This window comes from Notothenia rossii (genome assembly GCF_949606895.1).
Source record: "Notothenia rossii genome assembly, chromosome: 5".
NCBI classification, from domain to species: domain Eukaryota; kingdom Metazoa; phylum Chordata; class Actinopteri; order Perciformes; family Nototheniidae; genus Notothenia; species Notothenia rossii.
In genome coordinates, this window is record NC_136903.1 from 44,830,043 (window position 1) to 44,854,998 (window position 24,956).

The 24,956-nt window shown below is 40.5% G+C and overlaps 1 protein-coding gene across 1 annotated transcript in view; it reads right to left on the reverse strand.

Moving 5' to 3' along the window:
• The window catches only part of spire2 (spire-type actin nucleation factor 2), a 189,957-nt gene that overhangs the window by 141,030 nt on the left and 23,971 nt on the right, over positions 1-24,956 (reverse strand). The window contains exons 2-3 of the mRNA XM_079681872.1: positions 12,613-12,656; positions 10,652-11,038 (exon numbers count right to left, since the gene is read on the reverse strand). Of these exons, the coding sequence (XP_079537998.1) occupies positions 10,652-11,038; positions 12,613-12,656 (431 nt within the window). The remainder of the gene's footprint in view (positions 1-10,651; positions 11,039-12,612; positions 12,657-24,956) is intronic.

Below are 24,956 nucleotides of genomic sequence, written 5' to 3' on the forward strand. Positions count from 1 at the left end.
ACTATCAGTAAGATTTTTCGTGACAAGCTGTGGCTGACATGGAATCACTGCTAAATTTGATAAACTCACACAAACGTTTGAGCGCTTCCTGTTTCTAAGCTGATTCACCGCTCTCAATCTATTACCTATCAACAAAGATATCAGCAAAGCTACTGGCAGGCAGGGCCCCGGCATGACCTGGAAATAGCTGAGAGTGCCATACGCCCTTGTTTGTTGCGTTGTTTACACACACATCCTTATCAGGCTTCGGAGACCGCAGATGTTGTCTTGAAGGGGGGGAGGACGTTTTGGTCCGGATGATTGTGGTAGGCATGGTGATGAAGTTGGGGGAGATGGTGCGCGTCTCTGCCTCTGTGATTCTGGTGGGCGTCGTTGAGGGACGGAGGTCAAGGACATTCTGCTAACCCTGTGTATCGCTTTCATATTTTCAGTGAACTCCAGGAAGGAATTGGTGGCAATCCTGTGTATTGCCTTCATGTGGTCATTGAACTCCAGGAGGGTGGGCAAGGGTGAAAGGGTGAGCAGAGAGTAGAGAGAGCTGGGGGGTGAAGGTAGAGTATCCTCAAAGGCGGTGATAGGGGAAGTGAAGGGCGGTGGAGACTCCTCCATTCGTCTCATAGGTCTCCCATTATCAAGACATTCCTCAGGCCGGTGCAGTGATACTTCTTCAAGGTTTTCTGCGCGATGTGTTGTGTCTTTCTCTTGTTTTGATTCCTCTTGTTGCTTGTCCTTGGCAGAGGGAACAGATTGATGACGCAAGCGGTTGAATATGTTAGAGATAAACAATTTCACTCCTGACTTGTTCAGGCAAAGTCCATCTGCCTTAAAAATATGTCTGCGGTCCCAGAAAAAGTTAAAATTGTCAATAAAATGGACAGAATGTTCAGTAGAGGCAGTTGAAAGCCAGGTGTTCAGTGCAAACAGTCTGCTGAATCTCTCCACTCCTCTTCTGACTGGCGGTAGAGGGCCACTGATGAACACCTCTGCATTTAGAGAGCTGACAGTTTCCAACAGACATTTAAAGTCTTCTTTCAGCATTTCTGACTGTTGTTTCACAACATCATTTTTTCCAATGTGCAGTACCACATTCTTCACAGTCGGATGTTCAGTCCCAATATGCAGGATTTTCTCAGCCAAGTCAGAGCCCATATCCTTGGGAAAACAGAGTACTTTGGTGTTGTTCCTACTACACAGACTTTTTACATCTCTTACAGCAGAGTCACCCACAATCAGAGTTTCAGGCCCAGTCGTTAGCTTTCCCTCCAGCCTTTTACTTTTGGAGTAGCTATTGGTCCTTACCCCTGCTGTGTGAAGAGGACAGGTTATTCAGCTCATCAGAAAGAGATCTCCGGTTCTGGGTCAGTGGAGCGTATCTGTTCTGGATTGGCACACTCGGTGGTTTAGGAGGATTGTTTTTAGTTCTCCCTTTAGCAGCTGTCCACTGCAGTTTCCTAGTATGAAGAGGGGTTGAAGAGGCGCTCTTCCTGGGTAATAACAACGCAGGCCAGCCGGTCGCATCACAGATTTGAGAGCCCTTGGCTCTGCCTGTTATTCGTCCTCCCAAATCCAATGGAAATTATTTACTCTTAGGCCTTGCACCCAGACATTTCCAAGGAGGACTACCACTTGTATTACCTGTAGATGTATTACCCGGTACACAGCCCTCCTATTCCTTGTAATCCTTGTAGCTGCTAACTAGCTGTGAGTTAGCATGGTTTTGTCCATTCTTTTGCAACACTGGTAAAGTGGTGTCATTCCAACCTAGTCCATTCAGTTCCACGTTAACTTCCAACCGTTGCATTTTCATTTCCAACACAGCCATCTTCTGTAGAAGTTTGTGGAAGTCATCTGTAGAGAAAGGAGGCATTTTGCTGCCAACTAGCTTAAACTAAATAGCATGCAGTCCCAGGCTTTAGCTGTTGCTAGACCACGCTACTGTAAGACTGAGGTCGTTGTAAAAATATTGAAATATGGCTGAAACCCTCCGTCTATTTACGAAGAATAACTGTCCCAGTGATAAGTTAAGAAAAATAGGAAAAATCAGCTTAAAAAAGTAAGCAGAAGCAAGAGCAAGCAGAAAAGCGTCTGCACTGTAAGAAAGCAGGAAGTAATATTAAATTAGATTAGATATTCGATATTGATACAAATTGGAAGAAACAAAATGTGCAGCAGCATGTCAACAAGGCATTGCACATGGGTTAAAGTGTGCAAAGTAGTTGCATTTTAGTCAATTGAAATGCAATGAGGATGTGTGAGAATAATATGGAAACAAATTATTGTTCAGGGTTATTAAAAGGGGAAAATTCAAATGGAATCTACTTTATTGAGGATATATTCTGCTCATATTCAGGTGTACTGTATATCAGTATGTAGTGTCCACCGCTTAGAGATGTCCCGCCCCTTAGCCTATCACGTCCAATGTGTAAGAGCGCTAGCCAATAGAAGTGCCAGTGTTACATCGTGATGTCATTATGTTATCAGGCAGGCCAACCCAGTCTCACGGCATTTTGTGTTATAGTCACGACATTTAATCTATTGATTCGTGTTCACCAACACGATTTTCCCCTTTTTTTCGTGTCACACAGAACGATTTTAAAAGCAATGTATTTCTATTGGTATGGGATTAGTTTTGTATCATAAAGAAAAAGCAACACTTTCTCAGAATAAAGCAAAACTATGATTTTAAAAGAAGAAGAAAAACTGAGTCAAGCAAAATAAAATACATTTCAAAAATAAAACTATAAGTTGCAAACAAATCATTTGTGTAATCATTTAAACTATAAGTATTTTTTCTTTGTTTTAACATAGGTTTTTGTTTGCAGTTCTTGTTTCTTCTTTCTCAATGATCAGACTTTTGCTCTCGCTGCAGCTCTTCTCCTTTGCGCTCCTTCACTTTTTGTTTGAGATTCTGACACAAACCTCCCAGGTGGGCGGGACTTTCCGGGGTGCGTCCCCATTGGCTACTCAGTTTTTTTGAGTGACAGCCCAGTCCTCCAGCGATTGTACAGTGCAGGCAGCTGCGGTGCGCCAACAACACCTCCAGAAGAACCAGCATTTAAATTATTATAATAGTGAAAATATATGTAAGTATTGATCATTTGTGTTGTTTGTGCTGTACAGTGGCGGCGCTAGGTTGTGGCTACTTGGGCTCAAGCCCCGGATGTTTTCTGAAAAGCCCCGGATGTTTCACTTTATAAAAAAAAAAAATAATAAATAATAAAATGTTTTCGTTGAAAATGTCATGTGCAGTACCAGAGTCCACCAGAAAGGCAGCCTCTGCGGGACATTAGCCTGCGTACTGCGTAGCCTTCCCTGCCCTGAGGAAGAAGTTATCCTTCCTAGTGCCTGACTAGTTTTAAGCTAATAGCCTATACAATTATGGATATTAGAAAGTTATTTTCATAGAAGCAGGTGCCACAAGCTGCAGCAGCAGCAGTATCAGCAGCTGACAACAATGTCATCACCAGCAGTGAAGAAATTGATGATGTTTTAGGTTTGTGAATCTAATGGTGATATCTGCACTCTGGCTGACTGAGTAAGAAGTGAAAAAGAGTGATGTAACGTAAATGTTATAGCTAGTAAACATGGAGTAACCACACTAAGTATACCCTTATATGTTAGTAATATGTATACAGAACATGACTAAAAATTATCCTAAGATGTAACGTTAACCCTTCATACCTCGGTCTACTTTTAAGACAGTAAAATAACGTATTCCAATTTGTATTTTGTTTTTGCGCATGGAATTATACCGGCTCTCGTTTCAGCACACATAACAACGGAACCATAGCAACGGAACTGACAGGCAACCCTCTGAATCAGACTCCGATTGGCTGTGACTGCATCCACTCAGAGTGTCCGATTCAGAAACGTGACTCTTACACTCTTTACGTCACAAACAAAGATGGTGGATGAGAATAGATCTATAAAACGATAAGCAATGCGCCAGAATCAAGGTGAGACTATCCGCATCTTTTAAAACTCTACAGACATTCGTTTCACCGAAATAAGTAAACGACTGTATTTGAGTAAGTTAAGGCATTCGTTTGCTTCATTAAAGGGTGTTAATGAATAAGTGTTCTCCAGTGCCTTTTGTCCGCTTTAAGGTATTATTAAAGTGGACCTATCATGCTATATTTGAATAATATAGTGTAGGACCACACCTATATAAGGCATATTTATACTTTTTATTTTTCAAAATACCAAACAGATCATGCATTTTAGCCATTCCTCATTTCTCTCAATTTAAAACTGTCTTTTCATGGGCTGATTATGTGAGAACAGCACCATCTACAGGCCTGCAATATGTACTACAGCGTCTCCAGCACTTTCGAACGGCAATGTCCGTGGCTGTCTCCTCCTGATTGGTGGAGTTGGCCCAATAGCCGTAGCGCCACTTCTGTGACGTCACAGAAGTGTTCAAATCTGGATCAGTCTGTATCAGATCCGTTGCAGGCCATTTTTAAGAGATTTTGGTATGGAGGAAAATAGAGAGGGTTGTGTTTTCTGACACTTGGTGAGTTCCCTGGAACACCGGGGACATATATTCATGTATAAAAGACGTACAAAAGTGCATTTTGCATGATAGGTCGCCTTTAAGGTAGGGTTAATGTTGCTCTCAAAGTGCACCAGATTGATGCTTTTAACTTCAATATTTTACAAAAAATCTTCCCGGGGGAGCATACCCCCGGACCCCCCTAGAGGAGGCGGCGACCCCCCTAAAGGATGTTCGGTCCACCCCCCACTTGTAAAAAAGACCACTTTACCCCTGCACCCCCCCCCCAACAACTCCTGGGCTAAGCCTCGGATCTCCTACAATCCTAAATCCGCCACTGGTGCTGTACTATACGGTCTGTTTCTTTATTGTGTTAAGTGAGAAGTAAAGCTGTGCTATGAAAGTTAGCTTTTGCTACCTTTAGATCCATAACAATGCAAGCTAAGTAGCCTCACACTTAGCTACATAGCTAGAAGTGAGTGAGCATTCAGACACCGGCGCACACGCTCAAACGGACTCGTGTGCCTGACTCTACCAACAGGCTTTCATGATTCTGTTTAGATATGCAAGTATAAGCCATGATAGCTTATTTTATTAACACGCTCATTTTATATGAAAATCAATGGAGGCTGAGTTAACTTTGTAGGAAAACCTACCGTCCATGACTGCCCCTGAGCTGAGTTTTATTTGTTAACTTCATATTTTTCATTTACTAAAACATTTATGTTCCTCTCATATTAACAGTGTGGATCATTAAGACAGCGTGGTTTCCAGACTCTTATCCCGTTTCCCACTTTCTCTGAGGGGACAGCACGGAGGGGGGGCATGAAGAGAGACCTGCACCATCTTCCTCCACGCTGGTCGTTGCTGTTACTTATCACTGGCTCAGTGTCATTTAATTTGACCAAATGTCTTTACATATACATTTAATACATGTTATTATTATCCACTTTTTTGTTTTATGTCCTTTTATTTAAAACATTCTTTGAGACTTCATCTTCTGGTTCAAATTTCAATAAATGTAATCTGTATAATCACTCTTTTGTCTTTATTCTACATGAAAATGTTAGAGATTCCATTCCAATGTCTATGTTTATAAATTATTCAGATCTTCCTCAGGCTAGGAATAGTATGTCAAGTTTTTAATGCTAAATGTATATCATTTTCTCACAGGATATAGAATGAGACAACACAGTTTTGATCCATTGTGCATGAATGTTTCAGCTCTTCAGACCAACATAGTAAGATGTGAGCATGTTCCTAACTGTGTTGGTATGCAACCTAGGTCTGGTCTGTTTAATAAAGCAAATCTGCCACTTTTATATTGTTGAATTTGTTAAATTAAAGCAGTCTTTAATTGTTTGTCCTAAACAGAGCAATATATGCTTTTGAAATGTAACATGTCTTTGAAAAAACATTATACAGTTTATATTATGTATCACCTTTAGCTTGAAAATACATAGATTTTTTTTTTAATATACACTGAACAAAAATATAAATGCAACACTTTTGTTATTGCTCCCATTTTTCATGAGATGAACTCAAAGATCTAAAACATTTTCTATATACACAAAATAACAATTTCTCTCAAATATTGTTCACAAATCTGAAAAAATCTGTGATAGTGAGCACTTCTCCTTTGCCGAGATAATCCATCCCACCTCACAGGTGTGGCATATCAAGATGCTGATTAGACAGCATGATTATTGCACAGGTGTGCCTTAGGCTGGCCACAATAAAAGGCCACTCTGAAACGTGCATTTTTGCTTTATTGGGGGGGTCTGGGGGGGTCAGAAAACCAGTCAGTGTCTGGTGTGAGGGTTAGGGTTAGGGTTAGGGTAATGTTGTGAATCGAGTGGCCTGTGTTCGTCGTCCATAACATATGCCTGCCCATACCATAACCCCACCACCACCATGGGCCACTCAATTCACAAAATTACCCTAACCCTAACCCTTACACAAGATACTGACTGGTTTTCACGTGCACGTTTCAGAGTGGCCTTTTATTGTGGCCAGCCTAAGGCACACCTGTGCAATAATCATGCTGTCTAATCAGTATCTTGATATGCCACTCCTGTGAGGTGGGATGGATTATCTCGGCAAAGGAGAAGTGCTCACTATCACAGATTTCTTCAGATTTGTGAACAATATTTGAGAGAAATGGTTATTTTGTGTATAGAGAAAATGTTTTAGATCTTTGAGTTCATCTCATGAAAAATGGGAGCAAAAACAAAAGTGTTGCATTTATATTTTTGTTCAGTGTATATAAAATAAATAGACCAACACTTTATCAATCCCAAATTGGAACATTATTTAACAGCAGCAGTGTGTTCAGGTATTAAAATATTTAAAGTTGGAATAAAGCATAAACTACACAACACAAGTATAATGCACAGCAATCCATAAGAGAAGTCCGATATGTTCATGAAAACTCCCTGGGAGACACTGACACTAACGTGGCCGTGTGGACTCCGGAGTTTGCTGGATGAGTTGCACTGTATGATCTGTGGTGGAGTGGGCTGTCACACAAAAACTGAGTAGCCAATGCGGACGCACCCCTGAAAGTCCCGCCCACCTGGGAGGTTTGTGTCAGAATCTCAAACAAAAAATGAGGGAGCGCAAATGAGAAAGTTGCAGCGAGAGCAAAAGTTTGATCATTGAGAAAGAAGAAACAAGAACTGCAAATAAAAACCTATGTTAAAACAAAGAAAAAATACTTATAGTTTACATTATTACACAAATGATTTGTTTGCAACTTATAGTTTTATTTTTGAAATGTATTTTATTTTGCTTGACTCATTTTTTTTTCTTTTTAAACTCTTAGTTTTGCTTTATTCTGAGAAAGAGTTGCTTTATCTTTATGATACAAAACTAATCCCATATATTGGTAGTATGTTTCGTGCCTGCAACACGTCTTTTTGTCCGTTCGGGTCTTGGAAGACCGGAAGCTGTGGGGTTCATAAAAACATGTTCTTACTCAATATCAAGCCACGATAATTGTTTTTATTTTAAATCGTATAATGTCTGACTTTATTTGTCATCTGTGAGGAAAATAAATGGGGCTCAGAGCCTCAGAATACTGAAATCTGTATTTTTTTTAATCTTTTTTTCCTTCTAATTCGTTATTCTTTTCTAAATAACACACTGTTATTTACTCACCAATAACACACAATTATCCTTGTTTTTATTTATTTGTTTAATTCCATAATCTCAGTCTTTTTTGGCGTCCGTCAGGAACTGAATTTCAAAATAAAAATAACCGGAAACAGACGTAGGCCTATGAGGGACATTTCGAGCATCATTGCGATACACAGCCACTGAACTGATTACCCAAGATCCTCAGCTAAGGTTTAAGCGCGCTGATTGGATGTTTTAGCCGCAATGCATGGAAGGGATATGGTGTTAATGCGACATTAAATCCGAAAAACTTTTATTTTTTAAAGAAAATAATACTTTATTTCGAGTGTTCTTGCTTTTCTCTTTGAAGTCATCACATAACGGCATTGTAATACATGGTTCGGTTGCATTACATAATTACAGATCTGCCGTAGTTCTTTATTTATAGAGCTCTGATGAGAAGACCTTTGGAAAAACTGGAAGAAATGCCGCCGAAACTGAATACTTGACGTGGATCATAAATATATCAACAATTAAACAACATCTTCAATTTCTCTTCACACAATACGTCTCCTTGCAGTATCAACACTAATTCGGCTGACTTTTACATTTGATCTAATTCGTAGATAGGTTATATTTACACCATAACGGTGCACAGCTGATATAAAAGGACTTGTAGTTTTTAAAGATATTACTGATTTTCTTTGAATATGAGAATGTAAATACTGAGTCTGAAATAATATAGCAATATGCTGTAAAATTATGTGAAAACATGAATAAAACTAAACATCTTCAGATGTTGTATATACATAAGTGTCCTACACTAATACTACAAAGTTATTATGGCTGTGTGTACCTTGTGTGCACCGCCTAGTGGTTAAAGCATGTTATTGAATTATTGTTTTTATGATTTTTATATTTGATGAAAAAAATATTAAGAATATATACTTTCACCGGGGGAAAGTAGAAGGTCAATGATAGAAATATAGAATATAAAAAATCAAGAAGACACTGTGAGTGATCTCTACAATAAAACAGTTTAGTGCAGGATGTACAAGGATATTAATAGGAGGAGGTGCAAAACAGAAAAACGAATTAACCTTTATTCAAACATTAAATAATACTTTAGATTAAGGTCTTCTTTTAAATAAGAAAAAAGCTTTGGGGGTATCAAAAGATAAATATTAAGCCTGACAAAGTACTTAACGCCTAATATATTGCTTTCCTGCAATGTTAACAATGTTGAAGCACTTATTTTAACTGATATTATATATATTAATTATACTCTTATGTATGTAGATAGTATAAGAAATGTGCAGAATATGACAGTTTAATGGTGGAGGTACACACATATTGATAGATGTCTTGTAATGCACTGTTGAGGAACCTCAGCTGCGACCCAAGTATTTCATTCATTGCATAACTACACCATAATTGTGTGATATGTCAATAAACCTTAGAAAATCTTGAAATCTTGAAAGGGATGTGCAAAATAGCCATTATAGAGTCTTTAATTAACTATTAGTAGAGAATAACGAGTAATGAATATACTTTATTACTCGTTTCCATTCATGTCAATTGCAGATAAATGTTTAGTCTTCTCAAGCACCAACTATCAAATATCTCTCCTGATTGTTGGAACTTGACAATCACCTTCCCTGAATTTTACTCAGGTGTAACTAAAGTCTGATTTAAGGGTTGTTTATATTTCACATCATTAATCAGAATCTTCAAAGTAACTCAAATAAATGTAGTGGAGTAAAAATACCAGGTTAACCTCTGAATTGTAGTGGAGTAGAATTACAAAGTAACAATGAGCTGTCATGTCATGCTGCGCATTATGGACACAAGCAATGTTCACCCATTTATTAATTATATGTTTTACATTTGATAACACCAATGTGTTTAATACTGGCAACTTCTAATTGTGGGAACAACGAAAACGTTCAGTAGAGACGTCCCATAGAACATTTAGCCATCATGTGTAGTTCTGGGGGGGCGTTCGATTCCAGTTTTGGATAGTCTGGCGTGGTTTCGTTCCATCTCAAACAGCTGTTTGAACCTCGGCGTAACCTTGGCGCACTGCCACTCCAAAATCTAATCCCAGAGCTTGAAGATTAATCACGGGGACAGTAGTCCTAAACGATAGCTGGGGATTATGGGTTGTGTAGTGTCTTCGGCCATCCTAAACTCAGAAATGTTTTTCAGATTTGATATGGCATTAACACCATATCCCTACATGCATTGCGGCTAAAACATCCAACCAGCGAGCTTAAACCATAGCTGAGGATGTTGGGTAATCAGTTCAGTGGCTGTGTATCGCAATGATGCTCGAAATGTCCCTTATAGGCCTACGTCTGTTTCCGGTTATTTTTATTTTGAAATTCAGTTCCTGATAGACGCCAAAAAAGCCTGAGATTATGGAATCAAACCAATAAATAAAAACAAGGATAATTGTGTGTTATTGGTGAGTAAATAACAGTGTGTTATTTAGAAAAGAATAGCAAATTAGAAGAAAAAAAAGATTTAAGAAAAATACAGATTTCAGTATTCTGAGGCTCTGAGCCAAATAAAGTCAGACATTATACAATTTAAAATAAAAACAATAATCGTGGCTTGATATTGAGTAAGAACATGTTTTTATGAACCACACAGCTTCTGGTCTTCCAAGACCCGAACGGACAAAAAGACGTGCTGCAGGCACGAAACATACTACCAATAGAAATACATTGCTTTAAAATCGTTCTGTGTGACACGCAAAAAATGGGATAATCGTGTTGGTGAACACGAATCAATAGATTAGATGTCGTGACTATAACACAAAATGCCGTGAGACTGCGTTTGGCAGGCAGGGGGGAGTGTGTGGGAGAGAAACTCCCTCTGGAGGGAACACAGGGATTTTAGCCTTTGCAGACCATTTACATGCACAACAAACCTTTAATTTCTGCTACAGTCAAGTTAGGACATTTTAGGGGACACATTTTTAAGTAGAGGTGATCTTCAAGGGTTACCTAAAATTGCCATGACAGCCTAACGCACCTGCTTGGCATCTCTGATCTTGATGAGGAAGGTCTGCAGCTCGAGGGTCTCCACAAACAGAGCCCTGCACACAGCCTGGTAGTGGTCCGCAGCCAGGCCAGGGTCAGCCAGCCGGGACGCACACAGCGCCATCACCTGGCGGATGTTACACACCGGCCTGGTCCCTCCCTGCTGCTCCTCCTCTTCCTCCTCCTCTTCCTCCTCCTGGCCGCTGTAGCCCTCATCTGTGGTGCCGTTCCTGGCTGTGCTGAGCCCCTCTCCGCCCTGGTCCCCCCCCGCCATGCGTTCGATGAGGTGCTCCAGCTGGGAGCTGAGCTCCCGCTCCTCACTGTCATCCAGCCCCCAGTCCAGAGCTCGGTAGATGGCCACGCCCAGCGACTGCACCAGCTAGAGGTGTGAGGGTGGAGACACAACAAGGGAGTCAATATTGTCCTTGGCCATTTTCCATTCAGAACCAAGATGGTCAAAATCCTTCCAAACATCCAAATAGATGCAACTCATCCATCAGACCAAACCTTAACATACACTTCACATAAAAGACTTCTGATTGAAGTCAGCCACTGGTGGAATGTAACCAAGCACAGGTCTCAGGTACTGGTTCACGATTCCCATTTCATGTTACATTTTACTTTTGCTGTGCTATCAGAATCAGAATCAGAATTTTATATTTAACTTTAAATACTTTACAGATTTAGTTTGTAATACAAAATGCAAATCAACTAATGAACTGCTTTGCAAGTCAGTCAGGAAAACTAAGCTCTTCTAATTAATCATGCTTACTTCCATCCCTCCTCTCATTCAGGCTCTTATCAGTTGGTCACATCATCTAAAGACACCTACCATGTTAGTCCATCATATCGCTGCCGTCTGTTTTTAAATAAGATTAGATAAGACTTTTCATAAGGTGCCTGCTGTACATGTATGTCTGCAAATCTCCATCTTTTCAGACAATAACTTTTAATTTTTGTACTTTAAGTATATTTTTAGGCACATAAATTAAGTACAATTTTGAATGCAGGATTATTTAAACTGTGGTATTGCAACTTAAAGGGGACCTATTATGCAAAATGCACTTTTTGATGTATTTTATACATAAATATGTGTCCCCGGTGTGTCAGGTAACTCACGCAGCGTCAGAAAATAAAACCCTCTCTCTTTTCCTGAGAACCCAAATCTCTAAAAACGGGGGTACAACGGAGCTGATCCAGATGTGCGTCCGATATGACGTAATATCGGCAATGCAGACCCACAGCACTATCAGAAAGTTGCTATCAGAAACAATGCCCGACTGTTTTGGACGTAATATAGTTGGTGTTTACACTAGCATCGCTAACACTCAGAGCTAACCTGTACTGGATAGAGCATGTGTGTGAAGAAGCAGGAAATAAAAAGGAACTCACCTTGTGGTATAACTGGCAAGAGAGAAAGTCTTTGAGCTCCATTCTGTTTCAGAAATAATCCTTGATAATCCATGATATGGCTTTTCATTACGGCAGTATTTAGTTTAGACAGTAGCTGCCGGGTCCCGTATGAGCTCAGCCCCCTCCTTTTTTTTTATCAATTCTCTTTTTTTTTTAAAGCTTTATACCCCAAATTAGCACGTTTGAAACAGGAAGTGAAATAGAGGGATATGAGGCATGGCTAGAATGGGTGATCTGTTTGGTATTTTGAGCGAAACACTTCATAGACATGTTTTTTATATAGTTTTATATATCCAAGACCTATGGTATTGCCTAAAAATAGCATGATAGGTGACCTTTAATTTAAATAGGAGATCAGAATACTTCTTCCATCACTAAAGACAACAGATCATGTGATGATCTGTTGAAATTCTTTTTAATATAGGAACACTTATTTCAAGGTAGAATTTACTATATCAAAATGCATTTCATTGTAATAGTTGTCATCTGAAATATAAACAACATACATGTAGTGCTTTGTGTCTACTTATTTTTAATCACCTGACGCTCTGCAGCAGGTGGAGGAGGAGCTCCATCCGTGTCATCTGAGGAGAAATGAGTGAACATGCGACCAATAAGGACCAAGGAAAAGACAAAACATTTTACTCAAAAGACAATACTAGGTGAACTTTGTATTAAACTCAAATCTTCATAATAGTTTCTACACTGGGTATTTTTGCCAAAACTTTAGAGTTAATAATAAAAAACATTTTAAAAAACAGCATAGAAAATGAAAACTCTGACTCAGACTTGAAACGTTAATATAGGGTGATAAACTAAAAACCTGTACAAATGTGATTAAATTAATCTAGTTTCTTCATGTTCATGTTTGTAGTTTCTCAGTTTTCAAAGTCACTGGATTTCTTCATTTAAATCTGTTAGCACAAGTAAAAGATGGTGCTATATGTAACTGTTCATGTTTACTGTTCCTGTTAAGTCCAAATGTTGTTTTCTTCTGGGTGTTCTTTTTTTCTCCTATTATTAATGAGACCTAAATTGTGATTACAGCCATGTTAACATTTCTCACACTGATTTTTACAGTCCTATATGAATATCAAAAATTGTGAAGAGACTAGATAGAGGCCACTTAAGGTCGTTTTTTTCTTTGATTTATTTTCAAAATAAAACTTTCAACTAACAGTTGATTAGTACATATTTATACATCATGTTTGATTTGTCACTTGCTGGGGTCGGAGACACAGATAGATATTACTTTAAGTGTTGCCAGGGGCATATTTAAAAAAAAATCAGAAATGCTTTTACTTTGAACTGGATGAATACTCAGCAAGTTGTTGGGCATTAGTGGCTCAGGGCTTTAATGCTCCGATCTGGCAACCAGGTATGTCTCTGTATTAAAGTTTATGTTCATGTTCAGCTAAATGAAATGTAAAAGAAAAATCTGCTATCTGTGCGATGCTGTGCACTTTATGGCAATTGTTAAAACGATGTCTTCTCGTCATTAAATCGGATGTGTTACTCCATCTGTCCCACAGTCATAACTTAGGCATGAATTATTGTCGTAGCTACGTTTAGCGTGCCTATCTGAGTGTGTGTGTGTGTGTGTGTGTGTGTGTGTGTGTGTGTGTGTGTGTGTGTGTGTGTGTGTGTGTGTGTGTGTGTGTGTGTGTGTGTGTGTGTGTGTGTGTGTGGGTGTGTGTGTGTGTGTGTGTGTGTTAGGGGTTTCACCAACTAATCGACTACCTTTACCACTAGTCGGCACTGTAGGCCCTAGTCAACTAGTCGTGAAAAATATGGAGGTAAACGAGGTGCTGCAAAATGCTCCAAAACAGGTCCGACATTCTTATGTATGGCAGTACTTCAACGAAGATGTAACCAACTCCACAGTGAAGTGTCAGTTGTGTACAGCTGTACTTAAGTACAATACAAATGCATCGGCTATGCGCAACCATCTGAAGATGAAACACCCGCTGCCGACAGCTAGCACTAGCAGTAATGCTAGCACCCGTGAGCAACGGACCGGCGTCAGCACTGAACAGAGGCAGACGAACAGCAAGAAAACACGGGTCAACAGTGATGCGGATGATGAGCTACGGGATTACTGCCAGCGGACACCGCATATCCCTACAATGGATAATCCACTGGAGTGGTGGGCAGAAAACGTGCACCGCTTCCCCCGCTTTCGAGGAGCTACCTGGCTATTCCAGCCACAAGCACCCCGAGTGAGAGGGTTTTTTCCCTGGCACGCAACACTGTCACCCGAAAGCGGTCAAGCCTCCTTCCCTCACATGTCAATGCGTTGGTGTTCAAACCAAACCAAAAATATGGAAAGGTGGACGTTATCGTGGAGGACAGCAAAGTGTTGCGCAATGCGCTGTTGCGCACTGGATTTCGTGGCATTTATGTAAACAAGAGTTTTTTGCTGTCGATTTTGGTGAGTCCAGTTACTGTTTGTTATTTATTCAGCCATGTAAGACAAATTAAAGTGCAGTTTTTAATGTTACTGTATGAGTATAAAATACAGTTGTACACCTCTCTTTGTGTGTCTTTATTATGACGTAACGACTAGTCGACTGCTATTTTGAAAAACGTGTCGACTAGTAAATATTGGTAGTTGTGAAACCCCTAGTGTGTGTGTGTGTCTGTGTGTGTCTGTGTGTGTCTGTGTGTGTGTGTGTGTCAGGGTATATGCAGAAATCCTGAGGTCAAATTTAATACCTTTTAAGACCTTTTTTAAGACCCTTTCCATACATTTTAAGACCTCATCGCAACTTTGAGTTCTAACCGGTTACACACTTTACCTCACATTGACTATATTGATTGTAAGATAGCACAACTAAACAGAGTGCAGACAGACTACTGAAGCCTCCTCTCCACATGAACTTCAACCTCTCTGTGAAGGTCAGGTTTAATGTAGTATGCTGCTTTGTTGCTTCTGTAGACTCTGCTCTTTCATTCCAGTAAAACTCCTCAGAAACCATTAGAAACCAGTATTTGACCAATAAACAAAACAATTGACAAAACTTTGAACTATGAAATATATTCAACTTTGGTGAGCTTCAGCGGGGTAATGCCATATAGGAGCTCCCTCACAAATACCCAGGGGTTGAATTGGGCTGGGGCTGTCCGGGGCTAAGCCCTGGCACATAGGACGATGCTCTGACGTCATCACCCTCACACATTTGTCATATGTTTACAAAAAATGATATATATGTTAAGACTTTTCTCGTTCTTAATATAGACTATATTTAGGGTCGATATGTGTTGACTTTACTTTAAGATAGCAGATCTCTGTGACCGGATATAGTTTGGCTTAGACCCCGGCCCCACGAGGACGCATACGGTAAAACGCATACGCAAACGCAAAAAAGTCTTCCGTTCACACGCATTCGATTCATTAATGTGTCCGTTCACACTAGACCGCTGGAAATGCTGGAAACGCTGTAGTACATATGCCAGGCCTGTAAGTGGCGCAGCTGCCGCCACAAAATACACCAAAAGCAGCGAAGAAGACCCCGGAGCAATGTTGCCCTTTTGTTTATTCTCCGCGGTGGACGGCGTGTTCTCCTGCTGTATATCTTTCAGGTAGTCCACCAGCAGATGAAGAACACCCACCTCTCCGCCACTTCCAGGGGACGATGGAACCGTGCGGCAGAGTTTCCGTTAAAAAAAAGGTTCCCCCGGTCAAAATGTCCGTTAAAGTTTAAATCTTCCATACAAAATTAGAAAAGTGCCGATCAGAGGTCTTCTTTGTTATTTTTTTAGCTTTAAAACAAATTGATAACGACTCTGTTCTCTGTATAATGATATTTAATAAACGGTGCCTGCCTCTCTTTTCCTCCCACTCTTCTGACAGCCCAGCAGCAGCAGGAGACGTGGGGAGAGGGAGGCGGGCTATTTCATCGTTATCAGAAAATGATCATATAGGGCTTACACACGGAGCCGTTGGACCCCAGAGCGTTGCGTATGTCGGTCTACCCACCTTGGGACCCCCCCCCCCACAGAGCGGAGCAAGGCAACGAAACTTAAAATAAGAAGCAGCATTTTACGGCGCGCTATGCATGGGGCCGCCTTGAGGGGGTTTCCTGACATGTCGTTTCAGTAAATTAAAGGGTGTTTCATGTTGTCGTTGCTGTGGGACTTCTTAATACCTTGGAAAATGCCGTTTAATACTTTTTAATACTTTTTAATAACCTTAATTTTCGCTTAATTGATTTATCAACTTTTAATACTTTTTAAGACCCCGCGGACACCCTGGTGTGTGTGTGTGTGTGTGTGTGTGTGTGTGTGTGTGTGTGTGTGTGTGTGTGTGTGTGTGTGTGTGTGTGTGTGTGTGTGTGTGTGTGTGTGTGTGTGTGTGTGTGTGTGTGTGTGTGTGTGTGTGTGTGTGTGTGTGGAGCTGTGCGAGACAGTAAAAAGCTCTTTCTCCCAGCTTAGATATCAGTAATGACACCCGAGAGCGAGAGGCCTGAAAGTCCTCCATCAGCAGCTCTCACTGCAGAGCGTCAGGAGTATGGACGGACAAGAGAAGGAGGAGACAAAGACAGAGAGAGGGGGGGACTTGCGGAAACATCAGAGAAGAGAGGGTTGAAAGGAGTGAGAGATAAAGCGAGAGAGGTAAGAGATCAGCAGAAAGATGAGAAACGAGCAGCGTGGGTCAGGAAGTAGTGATGGGGGTGTGTGGGGGGGGGTCTGTCTTCCCCCACCCAACAGCCTCCCTCTGTTCCCTGACAAACACAGATGCTCTTTAGTGTGCAACAAAAGCTCCTGACCCTGGAGGAGGAGACTCTATTCTGAGATGAAAACATGAACCCCTGCAAACCTGTCAGACAGGTCAGCCCGTGAAACCATGATCCCTCTGCCACTTTCCCACAGACACAAGTCAGCAAGCACAAAGGACAGGAATCTGCATGGAAAACCAAGTCCTCACGCTCAGATGTTGGAAAGTACTATGACCCAGTGAGCCATAATGACATAATGCACACGATCTATAACATCAGCTTTCACAATAGAAACGTAATGATTGCATCTCTAAAGCATCAAGGGGAACCACTGCAGATAAATAAAGGAATACTATGAATAGAACTTGAAGTAGTTGATTAGAAATGAGGAATAGTAACTGTAGTGTGTTCTATAGGTTTATGTGCATGTAAATGCTCTGCAAAGACTAAGATCCCTGTTTTCCCTCCAGAGGGAGTTTCTCTCCCACACACTCCAGAGCTGGCCGAACATTCAGGCGGTGTCCCCCCCACTGTCTCCCTGAACTCTATACCAGCGGAGGCCGCTCCATAGGGGCGCCGCCCCACCTCTTCCTACATTCTAATCTAGATGGTCATTCAAAAATATTTTTATTAAATTAATTGTATACATTTTTGTGTAATGAACAAGGTGCATATTATATAGTCGGTGTCAGTTAAATGTATAATCTACGATAATATGTCGATACAAATTGCTTTACGATCTCTAAAGTTACTGATAAGTCACGTGTTTCCTTGGGGCGCAGAAATCGCTGCCCATTGGCGCAGTCTGCACCTCTTCAATGCAACAGATAGGAGCAGCTCAGGGCGCACCAAACTGCGCCCAAAGCAGCTGTTGACACCTCCAACAACTAGGGGGCAGCAGGAGCGCCAGAGTGAGTGATTGACATTTGAGTGAGAGAGAGTTAGACGGAGACGGAGTGTAAACAAAACTAGATAGTGAATATGGAGAAGGAAAATGATGTTTAATCACAACACCCTTTGAGAGGAGGACACTGGAGGGAAAGCTGAAAGTAAAAGAGCTCGGACCTGATCAGCCAGGAGGCAGGAGTTAAGGACAGAGGAAGGCAGTATACCTGCTCTTTTTCAAGGAGCTGGTTGAGCAAGAAGGCTGGGCTAACTACCTGTAGCAACTCCCCTGCCTCCCTTTTCAAACATCAGGATCAGACCAGTCTATGGACCAGACCCAGCATGGATCCAGACAGATGTGAGTGACTTAAAGCAAACTAGAGTCCACATGGATGATGCTATGCGACTAGCCATGTTTAGGAAAGTAAACACAGCTGTCCAATGAGGGCTACAGGATAGGGATAAGTAAGCATAATAAGGAGGTTGACAAAAACAGGCACGTCCTACCTAAAATAATTGACTGTATCAAGTTCTATGGTGCCCTTGAGCTAGCCTTGCGTTGTAATATGACATATGCTTTGAGTTTGTGTATAAGTTTGCTTACATTTTGTTATAGCCCCCCCTGGAGAAAAATGCACCAGCCGCCACTGCTCTATACTGTACATCTCTAATAAAGGCCCTCTATGACCAAAAAAAGACGTTAAGTAACGGCAAGTTCAAAATGTAAGTTTAATTTAGACCTATTTGTATCCCTCCAAAACCAAGAGAATACTTTCAAAATATACATTTTAAAGTAAAAAAGTGAAATAATATTACTGTATTTCTTATTCTTTTTTTTTCTCTTTGTCTTATCATATGTGAAAACAGCACCTTGAACCTACCTAGTCAAACATGCTTTATAGATAAGACTGCCACACATTACAGCTGTCCCCTGAAAGGACCTTTGTCCCATACAGCGGGTGGAGTCCTCAGACCTGCACCTTCATGTCCAGTCACTTTCTCTCAAGTCATTATCAGGGATTGCATGAGAGCAATAATCAAGTGTCCGAGTGTTTGTGTGTGAAAAAACTGAAATGTTGACTTTATTATTATGTCAATAGATTGTTGAAGTTGAAAGCAATAATATTAAGTTAAACTTAATATTTTGTATTTAAATGTAATATTGCTGCTTTCAACTAACCTAATACAGTTATGTGAAATCTGTTGACATATTACATTTATTTAAAGTCAATGTTTCAGTTTTTTCAGTGTAATGACAGCTGTATTTAAGCTCCCCTCTGTGTGATAAATGTGGCTTAATCTCATGAGGAGCACATTAATACTATAGTGGTTAAACCTTGCACCTGTTTTATCAATCTGAAATAAAAGAAGTTGACAATTGCAATCTTTTTTTTGTATAAGATATTTTTCCTGGTCACCATTGTCTGCTCTGAAGAGACACTGTTGAAAGTGGGAGACAGAGGGGACGAAATAAAAAAAAAATATTCCCAGGCCAATTCAGCCAATCCAGCCCCAGGACCTCCACAAGGTGACCGAGCCCCAGTAAGGACCTCCAGCTGTACCAAGTGAGCTATAGGCCTGGGATTCAAGCTTTTTATCTGAAAGAAGCCACATGAATATGGACTTTGACCTCACATTGGTTTCAAGTGAAGACAGTGATTCACATCACCTCTATCCTTGTCCTGCAATGTGTTTCAACAGCCTGCAAACTAATCTGAAGTCCTTCGGAATCTCATCCGTTACTTCATATGTTTATTGTTCACAGACTAGGATGCAGCTCTTTGACCCAGGAGAGGTATCAAAGTTAAATAGATTACAAATCAGAAGCTTTTAAGCACCTCAAACAGAGGTAAAACTCTCCACTTTAGAATACGAGACGACGTAGCTGCCGTGAGCACAATCGGTTTTTACGAGTGACAATACAATTTCCATTAGACCCACTTAGTCATAAATGTATTAAAGAGGATGAAGGGACTGTGCCATTAAAGGGATCCTGACCCACATTAGGGCAGTGCATGGGCAGGACGAACGTCACAATCTTCAGTCTACAATAAAAGTGTTTCCATTTGGGCTGACTACTATGATCAATGCTTTTGCAATCTTACTTATGAATACAAATAAGCAGAAACTGCCTTTAGCATTCTTTAAAGCAATATAATTAACATGCCCCAGTTTATTGTGAAATGTATTTTCTTCTTGTCTTGTTTTACTTCCTGTCTGATTGCTTGCTTCACCCTGGTTATTTCCACCTGTGTGTGATCTCCTTGCCACCCTTATGTCCTTCCCTGAATTCTCCACCTGTGTCGTGTCAATGTAATTGTCTCTATATATTCCTGTATCTGTAACCCTCCAAGTGTTCTGTGTCTGTCCGTCGTAATGTTTCCAGCCTTCATCGTCTTCCCCGGTGCAGTTCAGCTTCCCAATTTTTCTGAATTTGGATTATTCATCAGGTGGCATCCTTGTTTGTAACTTTCCCTTTTTTTCTCACTTTGCCTATTTTTTTAGTTTTTTGAACCTGCTTTCATTTAATAATGCTCACTTTTGTTTAGGGGTCCAGAATCAGAGGGCATTTTTTGTCCAACATTAGAAATTTAAAAAAAATCCATGCCCAACAAGCTCAAACGTGAACTTGTGTTAAAATGTAAATAAAGTTTGAGGAAAAGTGGTTTCAAAATGTTATTTAAAATATCTAAAAGCTCTCGTGCACCCCGTAAAATTGCCTTTTTCTCTTGTCCCTCCTTCTTGGTGACCAACTTGCATGTCAAATAAAAGCATTTATAATATGATTATATATTAATAATTTATAATTATTTACGCTTTCTTTTGCTATTAATTTGTTGATATATGGCTCCTGTAATGGTCAAAGCAATTTGTTATATCATACATTTATTTTAAGTAATAGTAATTTTAAACTGAAGGTGTGTCCCACAACATTTGCGCTTGGCAAAAGAAGTGAAAAAACTAGCAACCAACGTATGTACCTACCAGAGTTCCCGGTAGAATTTTTTTTTTTGCCGGTCAAAATGTCCGTTAAAGTTAAAATCTTCCGGACAAAATGAGAAAAGTGCCGGTCAAAGGTCTTCTTTGTTATTTATTGAGCTTTAAAACCAGGTTTCTTCAGTATGGGCGTGATGGTGGCTGATTGGAAAAGTGAGGGAACAAGACCAGAGGTGAGGGAGGAGTGTATGATGACAGTTATAAGGGAGGACAATGAAGGTAGACAAGCTTTTACCAGGGAGGTAGGAAGAGGGTCTAACTGACAAGTAGATGGCTTGGATTTACGGATGAGGTCAGATATTACAACAGCAGAGGGAAGTGTGAAACTTGAAAGAGAATGAGAGAGAGGGTCGGTGAAAACAGGGAGAGATATACTGCTGGTGAATGTTTTCTATTTTGTCATTAAAAAAAGTGACATGAGGGAGTTACAGTAGGCAGTTGAATACTGATGAGCAGTAGGTTCAGCTTTCAGAACAAAGTGTAACGACTGAATGAACACAAGTGGAGGACTCAATAGCACGACTCAGAGACAGAGGATTAGGATGCAAAAAGGGTGTTTATATCCAAGGTTCGGTACACGGGAGATCAGTCAATAAGGCAAACAAAACAGACAAGGAGTAGACAGGGACCAGGTCAGGACATGAAGATGGGTCAGGTACACGTGGAATCAGATACTAAGAAAAACACTGCTGGAACATTTGACGGAAAATAACAATCAAACGCCAGCAGAAGAATAGTCTAATGAGTTGGGTGAAAAAAAAGACAGGAGATGTGAGTTGGTTTATTCAGTAAATTAGCTCAGGATAATTGGATGTTCTGTCACTTGTTGATGTGAGGCTAATGCAGGATTTGCTAGCTTGATGCTACCGGCATTTAGCGGCAGTGACTCAACAAATTGCCACTTAAAATGTATCGTCAGCAATGTATGACAAGCAGACTGCTTGTTTAATGTTAGACTCACACCAATAGCTCAATATGATCATAACACGATTGCTTTCATATCAGAGATCAGATGAGGTGGAGCTGCCTTCAGCAATAGAGGATGAGTTAGAGAGAAGCAGCAGGAGCAGCACAGGGTTGCAGCAGGTATGTTATATGCTGTAGTCAGGTGATTTAAATGTATCAATGAAAGTGTTGGCTACATGATAAGAAGGGAATACAGTTTGAATTAAAGTAATAAAGTACAGTGTAACACTGTACTTTATTACTTTTTAATCTACAAATACTTTGTTACTGTACGATATCAATCAAAATAATCCACAGCTCCTCTCTCTGCTCCAGAGGATATAAAAAATCTGGGTGCCCCGAAAAAATGTTTCGGGGTACCCGAGCAGCACCCTGCCAAGGCAGTAAACCTAGGGGAAACACTGTACCAGAATGTGTATTTTATGTTAGTATTTCAAAAAATCTTTTTTTTTATTTACTACAAGAAAAATGTGCCTTTTTATTTCATACAGTTCAATTTGGATTGAGACAGGGAAATAATCTAAACCTCACGCGTGGCGTTTCACTTTCAAGGGGAGCGTGTATGTAATTACATTGCAAATACTGACTTGAGCCCCACCACTGTATGGGTTAGCCCTACTATAGATTACCCAACAAAAATACTCTGGCGCCGCCACTGCTGATGAGGTGCAAAAGAGTCCGGTGGTCGTAGTATGTTCTTTACTGTAGAGAACAGGGCCCTTGTGTTCCCTTCGCCAGAGCTGATGAGAAATGCGTAATAGGATGATTTGGCTGTAGAGAGAGTGTCCTTGTAGTGGAGAATGTGGTTATTGTACATTTATTTGTGTACAACAAGTCCAGTTTTTTTGCAGAGACGTTCTAATCGATGGCCTTTTGTTTTAAGTTGGCGTAGTTCAAGTGTAAACCAAGGAGCAGAATGGGTAAAGGGAACAGACTGGGTTTTTAAAGGAGCCATGGTATTGAGCAGTTTATGAAGATTGTTATTGTAATGAGAAACCAGTTCATCAGGCGGGGATGAACAATTTATGCTGGGGAGGTTGTCAATGCTACTGGAGAGTGTAGTTGAATTAATATCCTTGATGTTGCGGAAGGAAAAAACATGTGACAGATTTTGTTTGGACAGTGTTAAGTTGACAGTAAAGGATATTAATGAGTGCTCAGAAATTGGAAGATCAGTTGCAGTACATTTAACCTCTTAAGCCCGAGGGTCCCCCCAGTTGACCCCCCCCACCGTTTTTTTACGAGACTATGTCTCAGGGCTTCTTAACATTTATGAAACTATTAATGTTCCATACCCTTTTAACGAATAAGAAACTCAGCTAACTAACAATATGAACAATATTTAGCTAAAAGAAACACAAGAGTAATACCAAGCCTTTGAATTAGCATGGAGCGAAAAAATGCTAACTAATGCAAACAGACTTTTGCACAGCACTCACGGTAGCAATGCCCTTATTACTTATCGTCACTGCACAAACAAGATATCCGATTAAAGCTGAGACTCCACAGATTCCACACATGTAATGTCATCACTGTAGGACCCCGAATTGTGGAGCTATCAGCCAGAAAAGAGAAAGTAAACAACATCCGGTTTCAAAAATATTACAATAATTACGTCTTACCTTTTTTGATTTGTGATCAAAAGTTGTGTTCACCGGAATAAAAACACCGCTCAAGGTTAATCCAATGTCTTTGTGTCACGTAGACATTTTTACTGATAATCCACCATCATATTTAGGCAATATGCTGGGTATAAAGTTTTGCCGTCCAGGCTTGTACTTTCAGATGTGCTTTGTTTGCTTCTCTATTACGTCCGAAATGGTCATGTTTACGTGGATTTGGGAACTGCTCATTGATTGTATTGGATGTAATGGTTAAAGGAAGGCTCCACTCATTAGATATTTAATTGAAACTTCAGTATTTAGTGAAACATTATGTTTAAACCATACCCTGAATAAATCAGCGATATTCCCCGGTAAATAATGATTTTATAGCTCTTTTTTATCAAAACCTGTATATTCCGTCAGGCAGCTGCCATTTTCAGTAGTCACGTGATCCGAAAAACTAGGTTGTGACGTCATCTATGTGTTCACTTTGTAAACACACCCTTTATATATACAGTCTATGAAACACACGAACAGCTCATTCGACGAAAACATGGTGGAGTATTTGAGTTCGGACTCGTCAGCCGAGGAAGAAGTTTTGAGCAATGTGGAGAGATTGGATGGGGGAATTCAGCCATACAGGTTCGAGCCAAGTGGCCAGAACCGTCAGGAATCCAGGGACAGTGACAATGAGGATGAACAGCACGGTGATCTTGCTGGAGACGATCCCTTTACTCGTGCAATTGATTTCGGGTAGGGAGACCTGTACATGAATGGTGTACTTGCGATCGGTGAGTAGCCATGGACAATCCTCTTATGAACATATGTTGTCATGAGCTTGAAGAGTTTGAAAATAAACTGTTCACAGACGACTTGGATTGCACACAGGGGAATCCCCCTCTCTCTCCCTCTCCTGTCAGTATCTCACGCAGCTCACTGATCCAGTAATGAGCGACCCGACAGTGAATAATAAATATATTTATAACTAGTTTAGCTTGTTCCAGAGGTAGATAAAATAGCGAAGTGTAGGTCTAACTCTTGTGTGTTTCGCTCCGCTCACCGAAGCACACGTTGCATTCCGCTATTTTACTGTCTTTTTCGGACACCTTAAAATAATGCCACTGCATCCCCATTAAGTAATGGTTGATTAATAAATCCCATTTTATGTTTCATCATACTCTCAGAGTAGTCGTCCGGAAACTTGAAATGTTCGCTGCATACATGCGCCTGTGGATCTTTCGGTTCGGGCCGAGCACATTTCGCTAGCCACTGCCTCCGAACGTACTTCCCCGTTGGTAATAGATGGAACCGAGCATTCCGTGGATTGTTCCTATCAGAATTGTGGCAATGTTTCGCGATAAAATGAGGTGTAGTGCCGTGAAAAGGGAGTCGGAGGCGGTGTATTAAGAATGGACTTCCACACTTTATTATCCATTAAACACTCGGAGGTTAATACATGAACTGCTCTCATTGACAAGCTAGCAGGAATGACTAGCTAACGCTACCGGTGTTTCCCATAAAGGGTCCCTGTAGCAACAACACAAACAAGGTGAGTTATGGTCCCCAATATGGTGTCACCACAGAGGTATATTTAAATATAATTGTGAGAGTAAATACAGTAAACAACATGAACAAAGCACATACGTCAATTTGTCCTCGACACCAAACGCATAGTTCACGTCGCGTTCGGTAAAATAAGTCATGTGACTCGTCA